The following is a 14,006-nucleotide window of genomic DNA, read 5'->3' as shown; positions in this document are numbered from 1 at the left end:
TCTTGATCCGGCCTCCCAAAGTGCTAGGATTACATGCGTTAGCCACCGCACCCAGCCTGAAGTTATTTTAAAGTCAGGAGCCTTTACCTTGGAGGGAATAACCTGGGCTGCTCCCGGATCTCAGCACACACTTTCTGCCGGTTCAGCAGGTACCCGGTGGTCAGGGCACTGGTGCCCATGGTAACAAACAGCAGAGAAGCATTGCGGCCAGTTAGCAACTTAGAAAAGATACTGGCCATCTTTCTTCTTGAATAAGTGTCTGGAAAGCAAAGAAACTGGATTAGATAGCTGCATAGGATGACCCTGAGCCACAGCATAGAGGTCAACAGGCAAGAGAACCGCAGGAGCCATAGCCTCTCTTTCTGGTTTCTCTCTCTCTCTCTCTCTCTCTCTCTCTCTCTCCTCTCTCTCTCTTTCTCTCTCTGTCTGTGTGTGTATGTGTGTGTGTGTTTTCTATTTCTTGCTTTGCTTTTTCATATTGCTTGGGAAAATTTGGGTAGTTTTAGGCATTAATGTCTAAACTTCCTTAACGTCATGTCTTCTGTTAATATGATAAAAAATAACAGCAGAGGATGTCTTCTTCCAGCTATTTGACAGACCAGGTGCTCTTTTGAACTTCGCCACTGCATCATAACTAGACCCTGAACAGGATGGATTTCTGGACTTCTGAAAGGTAGGAGAAATTTCTGAGGACCACCCTGGAATAGGGGCTGACACTGGGATTCCCCCACTGAAGTAGGACCTTTGAAAGAGGCTGAAGTGGCACAAAGTCAGCAGATCTCAACTTCTGGCTCCTGCCTGAAGCAAGTCTAAAAGCTCTCTGAGGAAATTATACTCAGTTTAGGCCCTGGATTCCTACAGATTAAGATGAAACAATGAACTCCCAAAGATCACCAAACACACAAGGAGGTATAATGAATGAGAGTCAACAGAAGAAATAGCAGATGTAGACTGCTAATGACTGAAGATGCTGGAACTGTCAGACAATAATATCAGTAAGCCCTATATTGAATGTTTAAAGTGTGGAATCATAGTTATGAGCAAGCAACAAGAGACTGTTAAGAATGACCAAGTTGATTTGAAAGAACCAAATTGCACCACTCATTATGATGCAGCTGAACATAGAATGAACTGGAAGATATATCTTAAGAAATTACTCAGAATGTAGCGCAGAGAAATGAGAAAATGGAAAATAGATGTAAATTAAGAGATATGACGGATAGAATGATATGATGGATAGAATGTCAAGCTCAAATACACATCAAAGTGAAGTCCCAGAAAGAGAGAATAGAGAAAACAGAGAAGTCAGATTTGAAGAGGAATGGCTGAGAGACATTTTTAAAACTGATAAAAGAATCCATGATTCAAGAGGTATAACATAATCTAAGCAAACAAAAAAGACATTGACACCTAGACAGATAATGAAACTGCAGAATATCGGTGACAAAGACGTGAAAAGCAGTCAGAAAAGACAGTTTACCTACAAAGAAATGACAAACGAGCTGATTTTTTGATAATAGCCCAGGTAAATAATATTTTTAGAAGCAATAACTGTCAACCTAGAACTGGGGAACTAGTCTAACCATTTTTTCAAAAATGAGCGTAAAAAAAATTGATAAAAAATAGATCAATAACAAAGGAATTACTAAACTATATGCTTCAGAAAGAAAGGAAATGATAGCATAAGGAGAGAGCCTGAAATTGCAAAAAATGGAGAAAACACATATAAATGTAAATAAGTATTTATATATTTATAATACAAATACTGAACTACCAACAAATGAAAAAGGATAAACATGCACAGACATTAGAAGGGCCAGTTAGCCCCAAGCAGGGAGCTGTGTTACGTGGCTCTTTGAGTAGAAAACAAAAGAGCAGGTAGTTCTCAGTACTCTCTATTTGATCTCCATGATGCCCAAATACTGTGTGGGCCCAGGACGGTGGCTCATACATATAATCCCAGCACTGGGAGGCAAAGGTGGGCAGAGCACTTGAGGCCAGGAGTTTGAGACCAGCCTGGCCAACATTGTTTGCTGTCTTTTAGTAGAGACAGCAAAACCTTGTCTCTACTAAAAATACAAAAAGTTAGCTGAGTGTGGTGGCATGCACCTGTAGTCTCAGCTACTCAGAAGGCTAAGGCATGAGAATCATGACTTGATTGAGCCTCCGTATTCAATCAATCCTCCTTGTTCAAGCCTCCGTGGCTTGAACCCAGGAGGTGGAGGTTGCAGTGATCTGAGATTGTACCACTGCAATCCAGCCTGGATGACAGAGCGAAACTGCCTCAATAAATAAATAAATAAATAAAAGAGTATGGATTTCCCTAACATTTGGAAGGCTCCCAAGACTCAGCTGCAAGATGCTCCAAGCTTAGATGGATTGATTGCTTCAAAGAACTTGGTGATGTGTAAGGCTATAGCTGAAAACCTGGGCCATCCAGTGAAGGATAAACAACAACTCCTAATAGAACCTTCATTTGGAAGTCTCTGCTAAACCTGAATGTCCCAACTAAAAGCATCAAAGACCTTAAAAACATTTAAGAATGTTTATGTGTGCAAATAACAAATCAAGTCTCTTCTGAGTAGGGGTTACAGTATATAGGTTACAGGATAGCCCAGGAAATCAGATTATTAGTTCCTCTTCCATGCTAGTATCTGCAAACAATTCTTTCAATTCTAAAGCCAATTTCAATTCTAAAGTAAGTTACTAAGAGCACACAAGATAAATTGGTCATTTCTTGAAGTTGTCCTGGGGACTGGTAAAGACCAGCATTCAATCGCATCATGTAAACTTATTTGCTCCTGTACTAGAGTTCAGGTCCTCATGTCAGTATCCCTCCAAGAATAGATAATGGCTCTTCAGTGAGCTGCACCAGTGCTTCCTGGTCCTTGCCTACAGCAGGCAACACTAGCATACATCTTTTTGGGCTATCTTATCTGCCATCACACCCTCAAATCCACTTTCTAACTAGAGGGAGGCAATGCTGTCACTCTAGAGGTTTACTGTAGAACTCACCAAAGTGAAAGCAGCTTTGCCCAGATTCTTTCCAGGCAGTATGGGCCTAAACATAAGCCAGACATGGTCTTCCTAAGCTAACAGGAAGTATGTTTCTTTCTGGGATTGACCAGGGATGACCCAAATGTTTTGGTCTCTATTTTTCGTTCCTTAAATTGCCTGTCCACTGATGTGTTCAAGTCAGAGTCTGTTTGTGACGATAAATCTTAGGAAGCAGAGCCAAGAGGAAGGGGAGTGAATGGTCTCCATGTATAGCCCTGTGACCACTGGAGGTCTTCCTCCCTGCAAGGGTGATGTGTGAGTAGGTATCGGGCTCAAAATATTAATGCTTGAAGTGTCATCATATCCATATTTTAGTTCCTGGAAGGAACTAATTTATTCTAATTAAGTTAGAATTTATTATTAATTTATTCTGAGTTCCAATACCGCCCTAATGTCTGAGTAACAAAGGATGATTCGTGTGGATAATCCTAGGGAAGCTTTGGTCGTAGCTAACAAAGCAATCTTGGAACTGAAATTCCTCGGTATCCTTGCTTTGATTCCTTGAAGAGAATTGATACAGACTCCAAGTTTTGGTGAAGCAAAGAATTCCTGCTTCCTTGACTGTTTTTCTCGCCAGGACACAAAGAGGTATTGAATTTCACTATTAAGACCTTAATTAGTAACCATGTTTGTGAAAGTGAAACAAAGGTCTCACTGAACAGGCTGGTGATCTGGCAGTGGCTGTTCCATGCTCTCCAAAGACCCAGAATCATGTCTTGCCATGAAATCACTTTTCTTCATGATTAAACTAAATCTCTCTTGCATGTTAAAAGTTAGTCTTTAAAAAGCTGTGCAGTCAGAACATTGCTTTGTCTTACACATTTCCCTGTTACCTGGCAGGCCCCAAATGTTACATAAGCATTCTCTGCAGCTGTAACCCCCACTCAGAAGAGGCTTGTTATTTGCACACATGATAACATGTGACATAAGTAAAGCTGGGAAGATGTTTGTTTGTAAGGGGTAATTTGTGTCTACCGAAGCAGGTAGTATTTGGTTTTGCCTAGCTTCCAAACATGGTTTTATAAGTCAGTATATCTTGTGAAACCATTAGGACAAGAGTTTGGAACAAAAAGAAATCTCAGGCTCATTGCAAAGCTTTTTTAATGTTTTCAATTCCCTCCATGTTCTGAGCATTATCATAACGTACTGAACTGTTCTGTTCAGAGACCACTAGGAAGAGAAGATGAGGAACCAGAGCAGCCAGGATGTTTCTCCCTGGGATAGAAGCTCAAGCATTCAGACACCCTCACTGTGGGCTCCACTTCTGTAGCCAGAGGGGATCGGAAACAGCAGGAGCATCTCACATACAGCTTGTAGGAAACACATATGTTTTCCCCAAATACTCATTTTTGCAGTTGGTCCTTGCTGGCTGATCCACCTTTTCTGTCAGCATATGGTGAGCAGTTCGGTGAGAGGACCACACTTCAATCCTGGCAGGTACGGGTCCACAAGGACCCTTCTCCCAGGGAACGCTGGCTGCTAGATCTCACAAGGCTTAGGGAACCTGGCTTCTCAACTTCGCTGCTGCCTGTGTTTCTTCCCACCATCCCCTCCACTCTAATTGGCCCTGTTTTCCGGCCTTACATCTGCCACTGTGCCCTTTCTCACAGGGATCCCAGAAAGTCTTAGATGAGTTACAGCCTGGGATTGGCTTCTAGCCCCAGTAGGAGGCATGGAATTCATCCATCAAGGAACTCTTTACTGAGAGCCTACTAAGTGTCAGGCATTGCACTAGGCAACAATGATATGAAAGTGAGCAAAAGAAACAGTTCTCTCCTGTGGGGGCTTCTAATTCATTTGTGGCAGACGGTTAAGAAACAAGAAAACAAAATCATAGGTGGGGATGAGTGCAAACAAGGGAATAAGCAGCATATTATTCCGAGAAAGTGTAAGTGATATCTACTTTTAAATAGGCTAGGCAGGGGCAGAGAATAGAACAGCAAAGCCTTAAAGCTGGACAGATCTGGACTCGCCCCAGGACAGAAAGGAGGTCAGTGGGCTGAAGCACAGGGAGCAAATCACAGTGGGCTTCAGGAAGGATGGAGGGGTGGGGTGGAAGGGAGCCAGGTGTGCAGACCTTGAGACCACCCTAAGGAGTCTGGATTTTATCCCTGCTTGCAAGCAGGAGATGAGCTGACCTCATTTTATGAGTTACAGGGGCAGCTCTGGCTGCCAGTGGAGAATAGTTTAGAGGGACATGTGCAGAATGCAAGCAGAGAGAGCAGTCAGAGGCCCTAGAGGTGGTCCTGGTGAGAGATGAGGTGCTGAGACCCAGGTGAGTCAGCGAGGATGAGGAAGAGAATGTATTTGCAGTCTATTCTGGGGCAGAACTGACAGGTCTTGCTAATGGTTTGGAAATGAAAGATAAAATCAGGGATGCCTGAGATTTCTGGTCTACAGTTGGGTGGGTGGTGAGAGCCTTAGGTATTGGGGCCCACTGGTTGGGGAGCAGTTGGAGGGCAGTGTTGCTGGCAGATGTGGATGATCTGTGTGGTGGCCCCAGGCCCCTTGCACCACAGCTGCTGGGACTCTTCACAGCTCTGGCCCTGCTGCGCTCTCTGCCTGATCCCCTGCTGCCCCATCTCAGCTTTCCCATCCCGCTGGCTCCTGGGACTCTTTCAAAGTCTTTGTAAGACTTATAGTGAAGGCCTGGCCATCGGTCCCCATTTCTGCTCAGCACCACCACAGAGACTGCTATACCTAGTGATGACATCGTGCCCTAAGAATTTCCCCACATTCTCTTCAACACCCAGACAACCTCAGATGTAGCTGCTCTCTCAGGCCTTCAATGTACATCTCCACCCAAATGAGTAATATTTGCATTACAAGGAGGAAAGGAGAGAGGGAACCTTTGAGTACCTGCTATACCAGGCACATTGTATGCTATTGTCCCTGTTTTCCAGATGAAGCCAGATTCAGAGAAGGTGTAAGTGATATCTACTATCTGTGAAGTTAAATGACTTGTCCAGGCTTATGCTGCTAGGGAGTGACAGAGAGAGAATTTGAGTGCACACCTATCTGACTCCACCTCTCATGTTCTTTCCACATGGCCAGCAAGCTCCGCTGTCCCACCTCACACTTCTGGGAGGTGGCTACCCCCTCTTTCTACCCCACTTTCTGGATCTTGACAAGGGGTTCTGCCCTGCCCCAGCTGTCAAAGCCTGCGGCAGCTGCCAAAAAACCTCAACACAGGCGTACTTTGGACCTCCATCATGTGTTGACGTCACAGATGCTGTACCAGGCATTTGACTCCTTGATCTAAAGCCAGGATTCCTGGCCAACATGGCGAAACCCCATCTCTACTAAAAAACAAAAATTAGCTGGACGTGGTGGTGGGCACCTGTAATCCCAGCTACTTGGGAGGCTGACGCAGGAGAATTACTTGAACCCAGAAAGCGGAGGCTGCAGTGAGCAGAGATTGTGCCTCTGCACTACAGCTTGGGCAACGGAGTAAGACTGTCTCTAAAAAAAAAAAAAAAATAGTGAGGGGGATGCATGCCCACACAAAGGAATCCTGACGGAGGAACAATGGCTCGGTCCTGCTGTGTAGCACTGTGATAAAGGAACGCCTTTCAGGTATGTGCCTTGATGGAGCCAGTGGGTAGAGGAGGAAGGGCAGTGAGAGGTTTGAAGACAAGCCACTGATACCCTCATGTATCATCACAGTGGCGCCCTTTGGGAGCCTGCTATGGTATACTCGTCCACTCGGGGAAGAGGAATTCTCTTACCCACAATTTTGTCTTCAAAATTGAAATTCCTTTGGGCAGAGCCTAACAAGAGAGTTGCCTCGTTTCATGTAACTGTAGCATATGTAGTGTAGAAGCTCCAACATGTTTTCGAGGCAGTCTGAGAGCTCTTTCTGGAAATGCCAGGCAGATGACATCTGCGTCTGATTTTACTTTGTCTTACAACCAGGCTAAGACCTCCAGCAGCATCAGACTGTCGAACTGCTCAGATCAAGGCAGACAGGTAGAAACGCCCACATAGATAGCAGTTACTCATTTCAAGAACACAGAGGCCATGCTGGGTCCCTCCCCTTACCCACATCTGCCAAGCATAGAAATCAAGGCAACATTCTCAGTCCCTTTAAGGGAAGTTCCAGGTACCTAGCTGGTCCTACAACCAGCAATTAGGGAAGTTAACGAATAACCTGCTAAACAAGAAGATAATAACTTAAAAGCCACCCCAAGTCAGAGTCACAAAATGTTTGATTCCCTGTAGAAACTAAAGACAGCATCTTGACATATGCCCTTGCATTGCTTTTCAGAAACCAATTCCCACACCAGATGGAAAATGCTGACCACTGTCATAGACCTCAGAAAGACTGAAACCAAAAAATAGATAAGGAAGTTCCAGAAATTCCCTAGCTCTTAACTCATTATGGATACCCCCTCACTCCTGCTTTAAAAACCCTTGCTTATAAGCTAGCAGGGAGCTCAGGTGTTAAGTGCTAGGTACCCATTCTTGCTTGGCACCCGGCAATAAACGCCTTTTTCTCACGACAAATCCCAGCATCAATGTTTGGCTTTTTTGGCATGCTGGGTGACCAGAACCAACCCCTTCTTTGTGTACTTGCATCCAACTCTGATGAGCCTATGTATGTCAAGCTGGGTCGAGGCCCTTTGTGCTGAACACCAAGTCAACCTAATTAAGGTTGATGACAACAAGAAACTAGGGGAATGAGTCGGCGGCCTCTGCAGAATTGACAGAGAGGGGAAACCCTGTAAAGTGGTTGGTTGTAGTTGTGTAGTAGTTAAGGACTATGGCAAGGAGTCACACGCCAAGGATGTCATCAAAGAGTACTTCAAACGCAGGAAATGAATACATCTTTGGCTCACAAACCCCACAAACTTTTGAACGAAATCTACTTATATGATGTGACATACATTTCTTTCAGACATGGATTTTGAAATCCTATCAATAAAAGCCACCAGGTGAGACTGACAAGTCTGGTTTTGAGCATGTAACTGCTTTGTTTTCTGATATCTGCAAATTAGAGTGACCCAGTGCAGGCTCCTGACATTTTGACCATGACAGGCTGTCTGAACCCTGGGAGCTCGTTGTGCCCATCCTCAGAGATGTCCGTGTGTGACACAGCAGAGACTACTCCAGAGATAACAGATGAAAGCCAGCAGAGTACAAGGCATAAATGTGCATGTCCTTCTGTTTTCTTTTTTTTTTTTTTAAGGGGTTCTGACTGAGCAGGCAGATAGGGAAGGAACTCAGATGACGAGCAAGTGCTGGGTGTTGGGGAAACAATTTAAATTTCCTACCACCCCAGAATTTCCTCTCCATAAAATATAGGAGAGAAAAAAATGTTTATTATTGAATAAACATGAAACTAGTGATGCGTATCTTTAGCATTCTGCTAAGGAGATTGCCAAGACAGAAAGACATCCCACCCTTTTATATAAGCAAGCAAATAGGACCCATTCATTACATACATGTTCTCTAACTCAAGTAAGAGGACATGACAGCACCATTTGTCAAGCATAATTCCTCCTAAATTCACCTGGCAATTGGGGTGGCCATTTGTGTTCGCTCATTGCCTTTCTCAAAAGGAAAAATGAAACTGAAGGTCTCTAGGACAGCAGGTAGTTTTACAACTCGGAGCCAGGTGCTTCAATGAAACTACTACCCACTGCCCTCGCGCTGACAGTGGGAGGTAGAGAGCTATCTTCCTTGATGTCTACATTTTCAAAGAGATGGCTTCCAGACCCTTGCAGGAAAAAGAGCCCTAGGTTGTAAAATCGACTGGAGACTTACTTCGCTTTTTAAAAGATTTATATACATTTCAAAAGGGCAGCAAAATAATTTACAAGTTTTGTAAAGGAAATGCTCTAAGTAAAAGGAAGGAGGAAGCTCTTCCGCTTTTTGCATGGGCTTGTGGGGGTAACATTCTGGAATTCATGAGGAGCATGAATTGGTTTCCTCCCTCCACGTGCTGGAGGGCACAGTGTATGAAGCTTAGCAAGGCTCTAGTCGGGTGGACAATCACTGGGAATTCCACGCATCAAAGGGACAAGGGACAATCACTGGGTCCACTCTGTACTTCAGAGGGACAAGACCCAGTGAATGTAGAACTGGGCCACAGTTTCTCTTGGTTCTCAAAGCACGCTGGCCCACACATGATAGGTTATCATTAAATGTCTGGTGAGTGAGTGAATGAATGTCAGGAGCCTGAGAGACTTTAGAGGTTATTTACCTCAGCTGAAATTCAGGCATCCCTTTCCCTAGGCTCTCAAATACCAGCAGTGCTGGGGATCCCACCACTTGCCAAAGCACCCATTTTACTGGATAACTATTATAACATTTTTCATATCTCAATAAGGGGAGAAAACAAAATCAGAATACTTTCAAGGGCAAGGTACTTTTTTCAAAACAATCCCAAGAAGCAAGTATCCCATGTCACAGAGGAGGGAACTCAAAAACAGAGACTTTAACTAACAGCCCAAGGTCACACAGCTAAAGGGAAATCACATGTATCGCATGTTCTGCATCAGGCACTCATTTAAATAAAGATCCTTTCACTCACAAGGGTTTACGATACAAATATTACAGCATGTCTAGATGGGGTCAACCCCTTTGTCTCCCAAGGCATGGAGCTGCCAGAGAGTTCCAGCTGCCTCAGATTCTCCCTGATCTCTCAGGAATGCTGAGTGTTTTCCCTCAAGCAGGGTTTCCACAGGCGAATGCCGAGGGGAGGCTAAGTATGGGGCCAAAATGCCCACAGCACATAGGTGTCATTCCAGGCAGCACTGACAGGAAGCAGAACCAGGAGATGGCCCTTGGGGCCTGCCTTCGCAGAACACCACTCACCACAGAGTTCCAGGCTATCAGTGGGTCATGTGAGTCAAGGGCAAGTGAGTGAATGATACTGATATGCTTCAGGTAGGGAGAAGCCATGATGGGCAGCATTGGAGGGAGGGGAAAGAGGGGGCGAGGAGGGGGTAGAGATAGTATTTGTCTACTTATTCATCTGATGACTATTTACCTACTGTATGGCAGCTTTTCCAGTCCTTTGAGGAAAAACCCTATGTGCTGAGCACTGGGTTCTATTAGTTTTATGAGTATTACCCCATTTAATCCTCACTACGGACCCAGGAAGTAGATGCTCGTGTTATTCCCATTTTACAAGTGAGCAGATGCAGGGAGAGAAAGGCAAAACAACTCACCCAGGACCACACAGTTTGTGAGTGGCGGTGCTGGGATTCTGGCCAGCAGTCATAGTCCACACTCAACCAGGGCCCTCTGCTGGGCAACTAGAAATTGTGTGTGATTTGTGGTCTACTTGGGGAGCCAGAGCCTGTTGGGGGGTCCTGGGAGGGCATGGTCGGCTATGGGACAGACCATTCAACAATGTTTGAGGAGCCTTGTCAGGTCTTAACCATACCAAAGCATTGTATTGCATGCCTCCACCCACCTTGGGACTGGGACCAGGTCACACACTGCACAGGATTCCAATGGAAACAAGAATAGACCCCTGCACACCCATGTGCATCAGTGGAGGACTATGGATGCCGTGTGCCCCCACTCCTCCCTCCCAACAGCTGCTTTCCAGGCATCTTCCAGCTGGGGAAATGGCCATTGCCCTCAGCCCACAGCAGACTTAGCCTACCCTTGAATGCTGCTGAAAAAAAATAAAGGACTAAATGTGTCCCCTGTTCTAGTCCAGATTCTTAAGGATGAGGACACAGCATCCTGGGCCACTGTCACTAATACAAATTTGCCTCTGAGGGACTCTGTGAAAGATAATTCCGCTGAAATTTGGAGAGTTGAATTAAGCTAGGACTGAGTGTGCCTGGAATTTGTGGTGGCCACCTACCCTAGAGGGCCTCAAGGAAAACCATGGTTCAGGACAATCCTGACAGATTCTAGAATCTAGAACAGAACACCTGTTCTACCAGGGATGGATTTGAACATGGCAAGGCCAACCACCAAGTTCATGGCCTGTGTACAGCAAAGATGACGTTACATCCTGAGAGCTAAGCCTGGAAGCTCTTTCATCCATCTGTTTGTCCATCCATCCAACCATCCATCCCTCCATCTGCTCAACACATGTTAGAGAATCAATCCGTGTGTCAGATACTGGGGCTGCCCTCAAGGAGCTTTTATCAAGTTCAGGGTACAGCCTAGCAGGGGAGACAGATCACTGTAAAAACCTACCACTATAATGCAAAGGACAAGAGCAAAAATAGTAAAGAGGAGAGAAGACCCAAATTTCCCTGGTGGGTCAGAAAGGGCTTTCTAGAGGAAGTGAAAAATCTTTGGGGCTATCACTTCACCTCATCCGGTGGATAAAGGGAGGACTTTCCAGATACAGTGGACAGAATGTGCAGAGGCAGGAGCCATGAGTGGCAGAGGCAGGGCAGGGACGAGCCGAGACAGGCTGGAGCTGAAGCACGATGGCACTGGAGCCATAGCCAAAGGAACAAACTGTGAGACCTGGGACTTGAATTTGGAGGCGGTGAAACGTGACAACAAGGTTCCTCGCAGAAGAGTGATTTTATTCAACTTATGGAAGGTTGACCTCAGACCAGTGCTGCCAAAGTGTGGTCTGTGGGCTGTTAGCAGTTCATGACGATGTAAGTACAGGAATTGAGAGTAAGCATTTAGAACACCTACAGCACTTTGATAGTCATTTTACTTTTTAAATTTTGAGCTGGCATTTTGCATGCCTGTTTATTCTACCTTTTTTTTTTTTTGAGACAGAGTCTCACTCTGTCGCCCAGGCTGGAGTGCAGTGGTGCTATCTCTGCTCACTGCAAGCTCTGCCTCCTGGGTTCAGCCATTCTCCTGCCTTAGCCTCCCGAGTATCTGGGACTACAGGCGCCCGCCACCACGCCCAGCTAATTCTTTGTATTTTTAGTAGAGATGGGGTTTAACCGTGTTAGCCAGGATGGTCTCGATCTCCTGACCTCGTGATCTGCCCGCCTTGGCCTCCCAGAGTGCTGGGATGACAGGCGTGAGCCACCGCGCCCGGCCTTCTTCTGTGTTTCTAATAGTTGCACTTTATCACATTTTACAAATGTGTGGGTCTGCTATGGATTAGAGAAGAGATTTTGCCACAGATAAAATCTGTGTTGAGAAGCCCAGCACTGCCACTCAACAAATGCAGGTGCATTCAGATGGTGAAATATTCTGCAGCTATTAAAGGAATTAAAACTGCCTCCACTTACCTGGATGCCCATCTGTGACACCCTTTTAGGTTAAAAGGAAAAGAAAAACTTGCTTAGAACTGAATATGAGTGGTTGCAATTTTGTAGCGATGATGTATGTACATATACATTTTCATATATTTGTATGAACATTAAAGTTTTGAAGGATATTCATCAAACTGCTAAAAGGGTTGCTTCAGAGTAACAGACTTGGAGAAGGCAGATTCATTTTCTCTTAATGGAACTCTGTATTATATCATGTGTAAAAATAAGCATGTGTTACCTTTATGATAAAAAAGTAAAAACCTAAAAAAGAAAATTTTGATGTGTGTTAAAATTTTGCATTTCTAGGCTCCACCTTTTTGAATGAGTCTCTCCAAGAGTGGGGCCCTCACATGTATAGTGAGAAAAAGCTCCCGGATTACAAGATGTTACCAGGCCCCACTAGGTGTAGGAACGCTACATGGTGCCCACCTGAGCCTCACCGGCTCCTCCCCATCATGGGCATGATGAGGTCTCCCTGTGGGGTGTTGTGAAGAGGACGGGACAGGCTGCAGTAGGCACTGAATAAATGTGAGTCCCTTCCCTTGATGACCCTAAGGCTATGGGATCATCATCACTCTCACCCTGAAGCCACACCTGATTACTCCAGCCACCACTCGGCCTGCCCCTTTTCTGAATGCTTTTTGATTTAGCTTACATTTTTAGCATTTAAATGTTTCATTTAATTTGAGAAAGAGTCTTGCTCTGTCACCCAGGCTGGAGTGCAGTGGTGCGATCTCGGCTTACTGCAATCTCCACCTCCCGGGTTCAAGCGATTCTCCTGCCTCAGCCTCCCAAGTAGCTGGGATCACAGGTGCCCGCCACCACATGTGGCTAATTTTGTACTTTTAGTAGAGATGGGATTTTGCCATGTTGGCCAGGCTGGTCTCGAATTCCTGACCTCAAGTGATCCACCTGCCCTCCACCACAGCTGGCTTCATTCAATTTGTATTTTGTATCTCTGCAGTCAAGACTTCAAAGATGTGTATCACATACTTTCAGATCTACTGATCATCTTCTGAAAACCAACATCAGGGTTCACAAAATGGATTTAACCAGTTGGGCTCCCTAGTTCTTCTTCCAGACTCGACCCCTCCAGCAGTGTCTCCAATGACTTCCTGGCATCACCGAACAGGTCCTTCACTTTGCCACCTCTGAGCCTTTGCTTGAGTGTTTTCTTTTACCTGGAATATCCTTTCCAACCCTGTACACCGACTGAGTCAAACCTTCTTCTTTTTGAACTAACATATATGAGCTCCTATCATGAGTCATGCGTTATGCAAGGGACCTTACAAACACTATCAGTCTATGTAACAATCCTGCCAAGTATGCTTTATTTTGTGCATGGGGAAACTGAGGCTCAAGAGAAGTGACCTGCCCCAGGTTTCAGTACCAGCACACTAGTTGAGCTGGGATTTGAACCCAGGTTTGTCTTTAGCCCTGGATTCAGCTTCCTTGCAGACCCCAGCACCTCACATACAGCCCTGCACTGACCAGCAGTTGGAGGGAACCCACCCTTGTGGCTTAAAAGCTGTGGTGCCACAGGTCATTCCACTCGGTCACACCCTGAAGACCGTAGAATTGCATTTACCACAGCAGCTCCTAGGCACAGGATTGTCACCTCAGGGCACATCACTCCTCCCAGAGTTGCAGATTATAAACTTGTTCTGTTTCCCTGTCCTCAGGCCCCTGCTGAAGTAGCCCAAATGCCAGGGATATTTCTGCCCACTCCACTCTGACCCTAGCTGC

General features: G+C 45.3%; 1 protein-coding gene across 2 annotated transcripts in view; it reads right to left on the bottom strand.

Moving 5' to 3' along the window:
- The window catches only part of CKMT2 (creatine kinase, mitochondrial 2), a 31,828-nt gene that overhangs the window by 15,003 nt on the left and 2,819 nt on the right, over nt 1-14,006 (bottom strand). For both annotated transcript variants that reach the window (XM_017870936.1, XM_017870935.1), the window contains exon 2: nt 88-259. In XM_017870936.1, coding sequence (XP_017726425.1) covers nt 88-239 — 152 coding nt within the window. In that variant the 5' untranslated portion in view covers nt 240-259. The remainder of the gene's footprint in view (nt 1-87; nt 260-14,006) is intronic.

This window comes from Rhinopithecus bieti, unplaced genomic scaffold (genome assembly GCF_001698545.2).
Source record: "Rhinopithecus bieti isolate Rb0 unplaced genomic scaffold, ASM169854v2 scaffold_5216, whole genome shotgun sequence".
Lineage (NCBI taxonomy): Eukaryota > Metazoa > Chordata > Mammalia > Primates > Cercopithecidae > Rhinopithecus > Rhinopithecus bieti.
This window is presented reverse-complemented; position numbering and strand designations above follow the sequence as displayed.